General features: G+C 39.7%; 1 protein-coding gene across 1 annotated transcript in view; it reads right to left on the bottom strand.

Annotated features, from left to right (window-relative positions):
* The window catches only part of Cdk15 (cyclin dependent kinase 15), an 89,400-nt gene that overhangs the window by 24,643 nt on the left and 49,476 nt on the right, over positions 1-15,281 (bottom strand). Inside the window, exon 10 of the mRNA XM_047545277.1 lies at positions 10,036-10,099. Coding sequence (XP_047401233.1) covers positions 10,036-10,099 — 64 coding nt within the window. The remainder of the gene's footprint in view (positions 1-10,035; positions 10,100-15,281) is intronic.

Genomic DNA, 15,281 nt, shown 5'->3' with positions numbered 1-15,281 from the left:
GTTTCCCTTCTCCTCCATAGTTGATAGTAAATCATTAGACCAGATTTCCCTCCATCTCCTTCCTCTGCAGTTCTCTTTAAAAGAGTTCTCATTTGAGTTCAACTGGAATTTGAGGCAGGAAAAGCAAAACCAGTTGCAAAAGAAAACTAAAAAGGTGGGATATTTAAATTTCCAAAGTAAGTGGAGGAAAATTCATAGAGGGCAGAGTTGTTGCCACCTTAGTTTTAAAAAAATCTATTTCCCATAAATGTTTAATAGAACTCATTTCACAAATGACTCAAGTATAGGAACCTTAGTCAACAGAGATTTGTTGGTTGATTGATAAAACATCACTGGGACATTTGGAGTCTTGGCTCAAAGTAAAACATTTTCTAGTTACGATAGTCTTGCCACAATCACTCTAAGGTTATCTTATAGTGCGGTCTACTGAACTACACCTCTGGAATTTCCTGAATACAATGCATTCTCGAGATACCATATATTTAAATAGTTGATAATGTTGTTAGCCTTACTTCGCTATCTCGAACAGTAACTTTAAAAGTGCACTACCAAAATCTGTAGCTCTTTTTCTCCTACCTGTACCTCTCCCCCACCCCAAACACACACACACACACACACACACACACACACACACACACACACCATCGTTCCCCCTCCTCCCAACTACTCAACTGCTGGCTTTGCTTTTCCTCAAGGAGCTGACTTGGAAGCTTCCTTATTCTTTGACTCCAGGAGTTTTTACCAGGCTTTAGATTCCTCTTTGAGCATCATTAGGACTCAGAAAGCCAGGGCTCTTGTGGGCAAGGTTCATTGGCATTTGAGGCTGGCACTCTGATTTATGTCTGTAACTTGCCACTTTTCTAATTCTGCATCAAAACTTCCTGTGAATCTGAGAAAATACGCCATCCTCTGAAGCCTGTTCCCAAGGTCTCTGGAGAGGAAGAAGCCGGGTCTTGCTCCTGGTGGATGGAGAAGGTAGAGGGCATGGACCTAAGCAGGACTTCTTCTCTTTCAGCAGTACTGTGGTTAATGTTATCCACCCCCACAAATGGGTTTTGAACTTGATCATGCTTTTAAAGGTTTATCATTGGGCTGGGGATATAGCTTAGTTGGTAGAGTGCCTGCCTTGCAAGCACTAAGGCCCTCAGTTCAAATCCCCAGCACCGCAAAAAAAAAAAAAAAAAAAAAAAAAAGGTTTATCATCTTTTTGGAATTGCATATTTGACATCATTTTTTATTCCCCTGTAGTCTCTACAAATATTGAGACCTCATGAAGGGCCTCCACATGTAGTCATTGTGCTCAGTACTGAGAACACACGAGTGTGGTACCTGGCCTGCCCCCTGCAAGCTTATGATCATATGGTTTTCCATGTTATTATTATTATTATTATTATCTCCTGGTCTTCTCAGCTCCTTTCCCTCTATGAGGTCCTTTAGTACTGGGCAGGCAGTCCAGTACTTCTTTCTCTACATTGATTTTCAGGGGCAACAGGATTCACACTTTGGGCTTTAAGCAAATGACTTCTGATTCTATTTCTAAATTGGACTCTTGTAATCACATACTTGTATTTCTAATTGCTTTTTAAATATTTCCATTTGACTCAAAATGTTGAAAGTTTATATTCATTACCTTCCATACAAATCTGTTCCTTCCCCCTTTTTATTTCCTGTGCCAGTGAACGATGCTTCCTCTCTTACCCATAGAGACAGGTTTTGGTTCCTTCACAACTCAAGCCTAATCAGTCACTACTCAAGCACAGACATCCTAGTGTCTTCTAGAATCTAGAGGATTCCTGTATTGCTTCTGACCTCACCTACCACCAATTTGATTCTACAGTCTTACAAGCAATTTTCTTTCTAAAAATTAAATCCTGCCATATCACTTGTCACTAAAAATCATCCAAGTCCTTCTCTTTGCTTACATGTCAATGTGCAAATCCTTAGAATGATTACCAGTCATTTCCCAGTCTAGTCCTTGACTACTTTCCAACTTCGTCTGCAGTGACAGTCCCCCACAAAGCCACCATTCTAGCTGTCCTGAGCAACTGACCAGCTTGGTACATTACCACATAGGCCCACTTTCCTATTCTTCTATGTCTAGTTCCTTTGTCTAGGACCATGGGGACCACTTCTCCTCCTGCTCACCTGGAGAAAGCCATCCTCCTCTATCACCTTTCTCTAGTCATCATGGAGTCTCAGCTCATGATTCCTCCTCTCACAACATTTCCAAACTCCCTAAATAAAGATGGCCTTCCCCAGCATTCTCAAGGTCCCCGGGGCATGCTGCTATAATGTACTTTCCACCTTGTGTAATTGGTTTATTTCTCCCTCTGGATTCTATTCCTTGAAGGCAGGACTCCATGCTGTATTTCTTTTTTTATTCTCCCAGTCCCAGCACCTAGCACTTAATAAATATTTGCTAAATGAAAGACAGAAGTTGATGCTTGGATAAAAAAATAAAAATGCAATACATTTAGTTAACCTTACTCTTAAAACGTTAAAGTAACTCATGAGAGCCCACTTGTGTATCCAGTCCTGTGCCTTATAGAGATTGATGCCACAAGGCCCTGTCACTGAGGTTAAGGAAGGAGCCTCTGGTTTGAGCCAGTTCCATGACGTTTGGCACTTTGAAGACCATTTTCTTCTGGAACTTACAGGAATATGGACAGGTTTTACTTTGTTTTATTTTTTTTAACATTATTTATTTATTTTTTTATTTAACCTTATTTATTTATGTCAATTGACAAATAAAAATTGTATATATACATACTGTATATGCAATTTATATATTTTATATAGTATACAACATATAAAGTTGCATGTTTCTTTTCTGTTAGAAAGAAATATGTTTTACCTGTTTTCACTCCCAATTTTTTCTAATCTTAATTACTTTAAGATCATCTACTCCCACTCCATAAAAACTAATAATTGCCACTAAATAAATTAAAGATGAGAAAACTAAAAATAAATGTAGAAACTAGAAGAAACTATTAATGAAGATCAAAGTGGGCTGTGTATCTAAATGAATTTCACTGACTGATGTGGGGGACGGGTTAATAAAGATGTTAATAGGAACTCCCCGGGAGCTTTCAGCAGCGCTCCAGAAGCGAAACAGTAATGAGCCCAATCTCGGCTCATAGATTCGGTGATCGCTGGTGGCTTCATTAGCTGTAGCAAGGGAGGGCTGCCTGAGTCCCAGGGTAGGGACGGCACTAACATTACATTCCAGAAACACGTCGCCAAGCTCACAGACTTGAACATCAAGACTGGGTGGAAAGACATAATCATGTGGAAATGGACTTGGAATAGTGACACAGGCTGGGCTCCACCGTAGGACATTGTCCTAATCACCAAATCATCACCATGCCATTTGACAGTTGAGGTAATATGGAACACTGCTAACTTAGACTTCAAAGAGACTGTAAGTACTGGGTCACCACTTACTGGTCAGGTGACCTCAGTAAGACGTATACCTCTCAAAGCTTCAGCTCTCCTTTGTAAAGTATGGATGATAACAGTGCCCTGATTTGATAGAGTGGTGGTGAATCAATGTAAAATAATGCTTCTTATTATTAGTACTCAGTAAATAATAGTTAATATTGCTCAGTAATAAGGTCAGTAATAACTATATATGTTTTTTTCTTGGGAAAGCAAACAGAACAGGAATAATTAGAGTTCTAGAGGGTGCAATTGGAATTTGAAACCAAGTTTCATAATTCCTAGTCATTGATTTTGTTTCATAAATATCTATTGACTACCTATTATGTGCCAGTTAGGGGGCATGTATAAAATACTAGAAGTGATGAAAGTGGTCAGGTTTGGTCTGTAGAAAACGCTGCCGTTTTTTCCACCATGCTGCCATCTTGGGTGAAATGAATGAAGATAACACAAATGCTGCTGCCATTTGGTGGCTCTTACTGGATATTTGTTATGTAGTAGGTAGTTAACAATGATTCTCCCAAGGAAGGGCCCTGTGCACGTAGAGTGGGTCAACATCTCACAGCAGTTCAGGTGTGAGGAGCAGAATGGACAGACCATTTGACAGGGACAGCCTTGACAGAGACGGCCTTAACATGCACTCAGACTGACTCAGGTAGATGTTTGAAAACTGAGCACCCACTCTTAGAATGTGGGAATTCAGGCAACATTCAGGCTCAAGCAAGCAGAAACGAAAGATGGTTCTGTTGTCAGGAGGCACACCTGATATTCAGAAAGAGGCCAAGTTTTTGAAGGAGCTAAATATAAAGAAACAGGCAGCATCAGTTCTCACACCTGTCATTGGGTCTGCACCATGGTGAGTCACTGAGCAGCTGAACTTCTACACTGAAAACAAAACAAAACAAAACAAAAAAACCACAGGAGTTGGGGCTGTGGCTCAGTGGTATGGCACTTGCCTAGTATGTGCCTAGTATGTGCGAGGCCCTTGGTTCAATCCCAACACTGGAAAAAAAAAAACAAACCCTAACTTATTTAGCACCTACTAAAGATTAGGCACCATAGCAGATGCAGTTCAATAATTTCATTGATTTCTCTGCAATGCCCTACAAAATCAGACACGGACACAACATGATCAATGGAAAGAGAACAAGGTTTGGATGCAGATTTGACCCACTTCCAAACAGGAAATGCCTCTGTGAGCCTGGGAGGCTCACATCTGTAAAATGGTGTTACCCTTTCTAGCGCTGACCTTGGCAGGCAGTAGTAGGGATTAGCAGTTATGTATATTAGCAAAAAAAATGCATATTGCTATATTGTATATTTATGTCATATATGCATATAATTATGAACATTGCCTGCATATAGGGAGCATCTTTTAAAGGATGAGATTTTGCAGATTTGGTAACTGGAAATAACTTCCTCAAGTTCCACCAACAGTAAGGGGGGAACTTGGACTTGCCATTCCATATGAGAATCGATGCCCCTAGTTAATGCCTTGTCTTATCAATATTTTTCTTCTTAGTTCAATCCACTGAATAACTCACTTGGCTAATAGCTCATGTGACCAAGCTGATAACATGCAGATGCAATCGTAGGTTGTGTTCGTAGCAAACACATAGAGACTTGCTCAGAACCCTTTGAACCCAAAGCATAACAGTATTTTTTTTTTTTTTTTTTTTTTTACTCCAGTGGAGTCAAAGGCAGTGAAATTCTCATGCTGAATTTAGTCAAAATTAGACATTCTAGGAGTGAAGCTGTGTGTCTTATGTCAGTATTCATTCCATCCTGGTTATTTCTTGCTTCCACCTGGTGGTCAAAAGTTGAAAAAGCAAGCCTATCAAAAAACTGGGCGTCGCTGCCTATCACTGGCCATGGGCCTATCACTTATAGTCCATCTGATTCTGGTCCCTGTGGGGCTTTTTGTACTGCTTTTCTGCCTTTTGATTTCCACTAAGTTCCTCCAGTGGAAAAACTTCCCGGGTGAGGTGTTCTTTCCTGGGACTGAAAGAACGGGGCTAATCCCGGATGCTTCCCTGTGGCGGAGCTCACGTCACAAATCAGGCATGATTTTCAGCAGATATTGCTTTAAAAGTTCGAAGGCCTCTGTGGACTCTATTCCCTTCTCTATGGGAACGGGCATCAAAGAGACAGGAGTAAAATGCTTTGCACGCACATCAGGAACTAATTGCCAATTTGGCAAATGCATTGACTAATATCAGGGGCTGTTATTTCTAAATCCTCTCCTGTCCTTGACCCCCAGTATCTAGACATAAACTTGGAACCATTAGTGGAGAAGGATAAAGTCTTCTGGTGCCTCAAATGGAATTGAGAGGGATTTAAACTCAGCGCTTTTGAGTGTGGTGAAATGAACTCAGCAGTGCATTAATGCTAGGATTTGAGCTCACCCAGCATGAGCGCTTTCAAAAACCGTGTTTAGGGAAGCAAACAGAGCCACGACAGACCCTTTCAGGGGAGCAAAAGGAGTTGGATGAAACAATCAATGACACATTAAAAACCACAACTGGGCTGCAATCATGTGGGCAGAAAAAAAGTTTCTCTTTATCACAGGATCTTTGCATCTAATGAGATGGTGACTGGACTGGGCAGCCCCTGGAGGAGGGGGACCTCCATTTACTTGAGCTGAGATGTGTCCAAATATTTAGTTGATCCTCTGAAAAGCGCTACATGATTCTGTAGCACATGGATCTTTAAGGTATGATCTTATCAGATCTCCATGGCCAATGGGAAAACCTATTGAATGGGGATTTGGAATAGAAAAATCAGAAAATATCATGATGAAAAGTACAAACGTTTAAACCTTTTCTCTCAGACTTAACTATTTTTAATGTCTTTCAGATTACTTAGTTTAGGACCAACAACTTCCCAGTCGATGCCTTGTCTTAATTGGTTCTAAATGGCTGTTTGTTTTCACCCGTCGTCCCCATGGTGAAACCTCTGTTGTGTGGACTGGCATGTCCTCTGTCTAGTGCTTGAGGTTCAAAGCAGAGCTTGACCTGAATGCATTTTCGTGGGCATGGAAAGGGGAGTGAAGATGGTTGAAGGAAGTTTGCAAAGTTGTCTAGAGGGCTCCACTGTTCAAATCCATGCTACTGTCTATATTAACAGATTTTAGCCAACATGAATATCCAGTTTGCTAAGCTTCGGGGCTCTTCTGAGCCACAAACCAACCCCTTCCCAGATAAGGCATCAACTGGGCCTTTAACCTTTTCAAATTGGCTGAGAGTAGAATCCTCTCCAGCATTTGGGTCTTTATGATTGCTTCCGTGCTCTCTTAAGTTGGATCACCAAAATTTCTCCCTTCCCCCACTGCAGGAGGCCAGCACAGCCCCAGTTCCCCGCCAGTTTGATTAATGTGTCTTGACTAATTGTGTGAAAGATGGCAGTCCTTTAGCAAGTGTGACCAGTTTATTGTTCAGCCAATCACGGGCACCTCAGTTAGCATGTGAAAAGGGGGTGTGTTGTGGGGGAGGGGGAGTGTTCTGGCGGCTGAGTCAAAGGAGGAGCATTTTGGGGGGTCACGAGCAACACCCACTTCTTTGAGGGGATGTTACTATGCTCTACTAAACCTGTAAACCTCGTACTCAAAGCACTTTTTTTCTCCTCCCTCTTTTTTCAAGATCTTTTTTTCCCATGGTGCAAGCAGGCAAGACACGGGCTACTCTGCAGATGGAGTTCACGTTCCAGGGTTTTTAATATTTCACTTTTATATTTCTGTTAGAGAATGATCCCGCTGAGCGTCTGGGAATCCAGGCTCGTCAGAACCCCCTCGCTGACACTTGGATATATTGCTCTGAAAGCTATCCCAGGAGAAAAGATTAAACAAAAAAAGGCCTACTTTTCAAAGCCTACTTCTCAATCTGCCCACATCAAAATAAGACAACTGGCCCTTTGAAGTGGAGGACACAGAGTTCTCAGCCAGCTTGCTTAAATGGGGAGTGGGAGAGAAGGAGAGAAAGGAAGGAAGGAAGAAAGGAAGAAAGAAGGAGCCAGACTCTAAAATGATACACCCCTTTCACCTTGCCAGATTTAATCAGGCACAAGAGTTTACACTGTAGCTAGAAAGCTTACCACCCTGCTGATCAGAGATCCAAGAAAACAGGTAACAGCAGAGAAATCTTAAAGCTGAGTCAGCACCAGGTGAGTTATCAAAACTGTACAAATAGAAACTGTGTTGTCCTCCTAGATAGAGCCCAGACAAAGCAGAGAAATGGAAAAGTGGATCTGGATGGACCTTGGATGGTTCTCCCAAGTTCAGAGCAACTGAATTCTCTCAAAATTGCATTGGCTGAAGAATATATTATGAACCCAGACAACTTTACCGCACAAAAATAATAATCCAGTTGAAAATGGACCAATGACCTGCTGAGATATTTCTTAAAAGAAGACTACAAATGGCCAACAAGTACATGAAAAATGATCAACATCACTGATCATCAGACTGATGCAAATCAAAACCACCATGAGATATCACCAAACTCCAGTTAGAATGACTATTTTTAAAAAGACAAAAAATAACCAGTGCTGGGAATGTAAATTAGGACAGCCATGATGGAAAACAGTATGGAGGTGGTTGCTCAAAAAACTAGAAATAGAATTACCATACAATCCCGCTATATATATTCACAGGAATTAAAATCGGTATGTCAAAGAGACATCTGTCCTCACACGTTTAAGCAGCATTATTCACAATAGTCAAGATATGGAATCAACCTAGGTGTCCATTTTCAGGTGAATGGGGTTTTCAAATGTGTTATATACTCATAATGGAATACTATTCAGCCATAAAAGGAATGGGATGCTGTCACTTGCAGCAATATGGATGAAATTGGTGGACTAAGTGAAGTCAGCCAGGCTCAGAAAGGCAAATAACACATTTTCATTTTTATGTGGAAGTTAAAAAGTTGATCTCAGAGAAGTAGAGAATAGAAGAGTGGTTTCCAGAGCCTGGGAAAGGGTGTGGAGGAGGGAGGGATGGAGAAAGAATGGTCAGTGGGTACAGGGGTGTAGTTGGATAGGAAGAATCGCTTCTAATGTTTTGTAGCACGGTAGGATAACTATGGCTGGCAACAATTGCCTAAATTTTTCAAAAAAGCTAGTAAAGAAGATTTTTACTACTCCCAACACAAAAAAAGTTTAAATGTTTGAAGTGATGGATATGTCAATTACTCTGATTTGATCATTACACACTGTATGCACATACTGAAAAATTGCATTATACCCCATAAATATGTATAATTGTTGTGTTAATTAAAAATAAAAATAATTTAAAAGATTGTACAGACCGAGTTCAATTTCAGTGTTCTTACTACTACGTGGAATGAAAAGGGAAGGAGTGGAAATCCTGTCCATAATGGTGTTAACACAGTTCCAACTGAAATTTTTCCTGACTCCCTCTCCCCTTCAGTTGCCCTTAAATTGCTGGAGTTCACGTGTGCGGAAACAGCAGCAGCAGCTCAGGGCCAGGGATGGGGGTGATTCAAAAGGGGCTTACTGATTCACATGAAGGGATGTTTCTGAAACACTGATCTTGATGACATTTTAAAAACATATTCCTTATGATTGAGTTGTTAATAGTACTGACCCAGTGCCCAAAATATGATGAACTCTTAAGACTTGCAAAGGCAGGATTAGTTAGACATCTTGGCCCTGGCTAAGGTTACTACTCCCTTCTTTCTATAAGCTCAGCCAGGCTCACAGTCACAGCCTCCAAGCCCACGGAAGCAGCACTCACAAATAGGCACCCTGCTAAGAAGGAGGACCAAAGAGTGTGGATGAATGAATTAAACTAAGCTCCAGAGATCCAAGAACGCACAATACTCATCCCGTAGCCTCAGCACCTCTCCCAATGCCTAGGAGATAGTAGGTACTTAACATTTTTTTACTTATTTGAATTAAGTTGAAACTTACTAGAAAAACAATGCAAAGTGTGAACCCAGCCGGTGTTGGGCCTGGAGAGTTTTCTTTGTAAATAAAAAATTGCACAGTACTTTCATTTGACAGTAAAATGAAAAAATGCAACTCACTTCTGTTTTAGTATAGCACAGATATCTTATTTAGCATAGAATTTGGCAGGAAGGCATCTTGGTCAAGTTTCTAGCATTGTTATTCGCACAAGACATTCAGTATTAAGGATCTCTACTTATTGCCTGGACCAACCTGAAACCCAAATGTTTGAAGTTTGGGGAAACAGCACATGTGTTTACCATGGCAGCTTTGTTTTGACATCAGGCAAAATGTTTTCTGTGACTCCAAAAAAACTTCTGTTTGCATACATGTTAGAAAGCTGACAAAAATTAGGGGTTCCACCTTCACTCAGATGGAGAAGAGAGTGGACAGGAAGAAATAGAAACAAAATTATGTTTCAAATTATGTTTCAGTTTGCTACTTGTGTATTACAGAGTTGGGGACCCAATCTAATCTTAACTCTATTTCAATGTCTTTCTTATAAAAGAATCAGGAAATAAGTGAACTGAACTCCATCTTTGCTGTTAATTTCACAATACAAAGCACTCTTTGTGGCCAATGCTTTCCTGACATTGCTTATTCCAAGCATTCAGAAGTTTGGATTGATATTACCTGGATTGTAGTTAGGTAGCTTGGAGACTCCAGGCCAAGTGTCCTCTGTAGGGACTCCCAACACCTATATAAAGACAGAGAAAGACAAAGAAAGGTTGGAGAGAAGACCAGGAGAACAAAGCAGGTACAGAGACATAAATGACAGATCAGGGAGGAGTGGGGAAGAATTTGATTATGTCACATCACGCCAGCTAATATATATGAGAAACTGTAGTACTGCCAACAACAGGCAAACTCCAGTATATGCCTATGGTCTGTGTGTCTTTGCTAATTGACTTGTTATTGAGGCAGTTTTGTTTAAAGTCATTCTCATCTTCAAATATTTATTGCATGATCACCATGCATGAGGAGGTCATTTTAGCAGTCAGGGTATAAAGAAGCCTGAGTGACTGTCCCTTTGCCTTACATCAGTAAGCATACTGACAGAAGATATTTGACAGCTTAAATTATGCCTCAGCATGGGCATTCAGCTGTTCCCCATGTGCTCAAATTAAGAAGGATTCAGATTACTGACCTTTAGGCAGTGGAATGTTGGCTAAAAATGACCCCCAAACCTAACTCCAGTCCTTTCTACCAAATTCATCTCATTGGCTTGTTCTCTTTGTGTCCAGCAGCCTGAAATATAGCATTTGGTTTTTCACTAGTGAATTGTAATGGTAACATCACTTGAAAAAGAGCTGACCTATGCATTAGATGGCCAAATCAAAGTTCTTGGTTTTAAATTAAGATGCTCTATGACAATAAAAGTCATATGGGATACAAAGCCAAAATAGATTTTGGGTGGCGCTGTCCTAGTAAGTTCCCCTTTAGGTTTCTTCTTCCCATTCTTTTAAGATGATGGTAAAAGCCCACAGCCAAAAAAGCCCACAGCTAGTTATACCTGGGAGTCTGAAGAACACTGCTTTTGTGAAATACTAGTAAAACACTTGTAGCTTCCATTACACTGCCATAGCACAACTCTTCAGAGAAGCACATCAGGATTACTCTTCAAAAGCATCTTCCAGAGTCTGGTGGATCCATCTGAATAAAGATGCTGGTGCAATTTTTATGGCAGGAAGTTAATTGCCCAACACTGACAGTATAATCAATGAGGAATCCAGAATCTTAAATCTTTCACTTTGCTGACTAGGACTCTGGCTGAGAGGTCTACTTTTCCAGCCTGTTAAGCTTGTCCTTAAACAAAAGACACTAAAGTGCTATTTTCCCTGTACAATATATATATTGTGAAAAAAAAAAATATATATATATATATATATATATATTTTTTTTTTTTAAATCATGCCACCCAGTAAAATCGTCCTGCTTTGATCCATTCTCTAAACAAACCAAAAAGCGACTGAGGGGATTATAGGCTTTTCCTATCAACCACCCTGAGCCTGAGGGAACACTCAGAATCCTGGAATCCATTTTGAAAAACCAACTGGATTAATTCTTCTTTTGTGGGAGAAGGCCAGAGGACAGGAAGCTAATTCTTCTTTCTTAACCTACCATCTCATGTATTTGCCCAGATGCAAGTGTAAACAAGTGGGTGTGATTCATGTGCACCCATTCATCTTCTGTTGGCTAGCAAAGCACGAGGAAAAGAAAGCAAAGATCAAGAAGAGGAAACAATACAAAAGAAATAACAACCAGGTCCATATTCTCTCCAAGGTGAACGTCACCAGACTTGTAGGTTACTTTGTATTGTGTTTCTTGCCAATGAAACGGATACCAACGTTTTTGGAAGCTCTTATGTTAAAAGCTTTAGGCTTAAGATTTTAGAAGTGTAAACAAAAATATTCAATATACTTTATTTGGCAATGTGAGGCTCAGTTTCTATTTGAAAGTTAGAGAACTCTTTTTCACTTGGGAAAATTACTAAATCTCATCTTCATTTTCTGGAAAACTAGAACTCAAAAAATCGCTAATTTTCTCTTTTCCCACGGGCAGTTAGAGTTCTAGGTTTTAGACACAGAGCTGGAGGGGCTGTTTATCTGTCTTCATTGGAATGGAAACTAAAGGCATTTTGATGAATGGATTTAAAGTTTGCATAGTTTATTCTGATTTTAGAACTGAATCCATGATTATTTGCAAAAACACTAAAAAAAATTAGCTTTTTAAAAAACACTTCAGAAAGTGTTGACAGCTACGACTTTAGATGTAAACACACCACGTGTACATGAACACACACCCACAGACCAAAAGATGGTAAAATAAATAGTCAGCACTTCTCATTTTGTCTTTATTCCTAAGAGTGAGATCTAACTGTAGAGAAAAGTGTGGTTAGAGGTTGGGAAGTTTAGAATGGGTTCATTGATTTCAAAGAAGCAATTCCTACATCAAATATCACAGAATCTCAAATAGCTCTCCTATTTTTATCTGTGTAGACCATATGTAGTAAAATACAAATTTAGGAACCATTTGTAATTGTTTAATTTTCTAGCCTATTTCCTAGGCAACAAAAGTAAAAACAGACAAATGAGATGACATAAAACTAAAAAGTTTCTGCACAGAAAAACCAAACAATAGAGTCAAGAAGACAATCTACAGAATGGTAGAAAATATTCACAAACCAAGCATCTGGTAGGGGATGTGTGGAAAAAGAAGGAAATCCTGTTATTTTCAGCAATATGGATAAAGCTATAAGACGTTAATTAAATCGAGCCAGGCACAGAAAGACAAATGCCTCATGATATCTTTGTATGTGGGATTTAAAGGTCAACTCAGGGATGTAGAGTAGACCGGTGGTGACCAGGGACCATGGTTGGGAGTTGGGGAGATGTTGGTTGAAGGATGCAAAATTTCAATTAGATATGAAAAAGGTCAAGAAATCTAGTGTACAAAATGGTGAGTAAAGTTAATATATTGTGTTCTTGAATAACATGGAGTAGATTTTAAGTATTCTCAATACACACACACACACACACACACACACACACACAGTATGTGAGGTGATGCAGAGTTCAACTGGCTCAATTTAGCCATTCCAATACATATTTTATTTAACTTTTAATTAAAAATATTTTTGTGCGTGTGAGGTATGGAGAACTGAACCCAGAAGTCTTCTACCACTGGGCCACACCCCCAACCCTAGTATCAGCAGACCAGCCTCCAAACTTGTGATCCTCCTGCCTCAGCCTCCCAAGTCACTGGGATTACAGGCTTGCACCACAGTGCCTAGCTCCAAAACATCTTTTAAAACATCATGCTGGAGCTAGGGTGTATCTCAGTGGCAGAACAATTGCCTAGCATGCATGTGATCCTGGGTTTGATCCCTAGCACCACAGAAGAAAACAAAAACAAAACAAGAAACATATCATGTTGTACATGAGAAATAAACACAGTTTTAATCTATCAATCAAAAAGAAAAAAAATCAACCCAGACCCAGAGCACATGTCCACTGTACTCAGAGGTATATATGGCCATACGGATAAGCTTGTAGACATTGTGATGTCATCAAATGTAATGCTAGTGGCTTCAAACAATATCCCACAAAGTCTTTTTCCCCCCTATGGCCTTTTTGCCGTGACTTTCTCTGTGCAACCTTGTATATGTTGAAACTACTCTGGGAGATTATTTTCTTACCTGTAAAAATGAAAAACTTGAATCCAAAGTTATAAGGTCTCTTCATAGATGTTCTTTCCCACATTCCCTGTAAACACTTCCCTGATGGCCCAAATTTCAGTAACACATACTAGTTACAGCCAGATTTGACATATGGAGACCAAAGTGAAATACTAGTATTATTATCAATAATAATATGATTATTACTTAGCACTTACCAGAGGCCAGGCACTGCTCTAGGGAAAAAAATAATTCTAACCTGGTTGAGATGCAGTGACACAAAGGTCGGCAAAGCTGCTGACTCATGATCGTCTCACTTTTCCTCAGAGTATGGAACTACGGATGTGATAACCAACTACTTGAACAGGACCGTGAGAAAATGAGCTTTAATGACTCTGACCTCCTAGTACCCATAATGCACAGTTAAATAATACAGAGCTATCTTTTGGAAGGACAGGTTGAAAGTCAACAGTGAGCTATGCACCTACACAAACTTGAGAAAAAACTGAGGGAAAAAAAATCGAATGAACAGAGAATATTATGATAAAAACTCACAGGAGCTATAGTGTTCTCTTTGCACTTTGTTTATAGAAGTCACAGAGTCAGAGAATCAAATACACTTGAAGACTCTGAACCCTGGAGCCAGGGGGGTCAGATACATACTTTCTCTACTTCATGCTTGAAGTTGAAGTTGTGTTCACAACTCCTGAGTCCTGACTAAATATGTCCACTTGTTTTAAATTTGTAGTGAGTTATCATAAATGTCAAAATAAAGACCCTTTCACTTCCTGAAGTGTGATAATGATAATGGTAGACGTGATCATGGCTTCTTGGGCAGGACCTGTTGGACCAATGTGTTATTTCTGTGGTCTCATTATTTATTTATTTATTTATTTATTTATTTATTTACTTTTGGTGGGGGTACTGGGAATTGAACTCAGGGACAATCAACCACTGAGCCACATCCCCAGCCCTATTTTGTATTTTATTTAGTGACAGGGTCTCACTGAGTTGCTTAGCACCTTGCTGTTGCTGAGACTGGCTTTGAACCCACGATCCTCCTGCCTCAGCCTCCTGAGCAACTGGGATTACAGACATGTGCTACCTCGCCCAGCACCTTATTCTTTTTCTGGTACTTTATGTCCAGATTCAAGTCTAGCATCTTTCCTTTTCTGAACTACCTAACACTTCCTTCAGGTGCCCAATGTCACTTACCAAGGCCAGGCCTGGAAACTCGAACCGATAAATAGAATGTCATCAGGTTCTGGGAAACATCTAGTCCACTCCTTCTGTTCATGATTTCTAGGTGCTAAGCTAAATGCAAAGAAGTGTGAAATGATTGCTTTTTCAGTGCATGGTCATTTAAATAGCACATGATACTTTAAAGTCAGTTTACACACCACTCTTCAAACACTTATAGCATATAAGGATATATTGTTTTCAAATATGCTACTTTTCAAATCTCCTAATAGTACATCTTATTTCAGGATTACAATTTATTTTAACTATCTCTACATATATACTTTCATATATATATATATATATATATATATATATATATATACACATTTATTTTATATGTATTTACCCATCATCCCACCTAGACTGAACAACACTTGAAAACATAATCATGACTTTTTCTTATTCTCTTTTTCCCCGTGATCTGCTGCTTCTTACAAACCCTTGGACAGTATTATATATG

Source organism: Sciurus carolinensis, chromosome 3 (assembly GCF_902686445.1).
Source record: "Sciurus carolinensis chromosome 3, mSciCar1.2, whole genome shotgun sequence".
Classification (NCBI taxonomy): domain Eukaryota; kingdom Metazoa; phylum Chordata; class Mammalia; order Rodentia; family Sciuridae; genus Sciurus; species Sciurus carolinensis.
The sequence above is the reverse complement of the archived record's forward strand: the minus strand, read 5'-3'. Positions and strand labels throughout refer to the sequence as shown.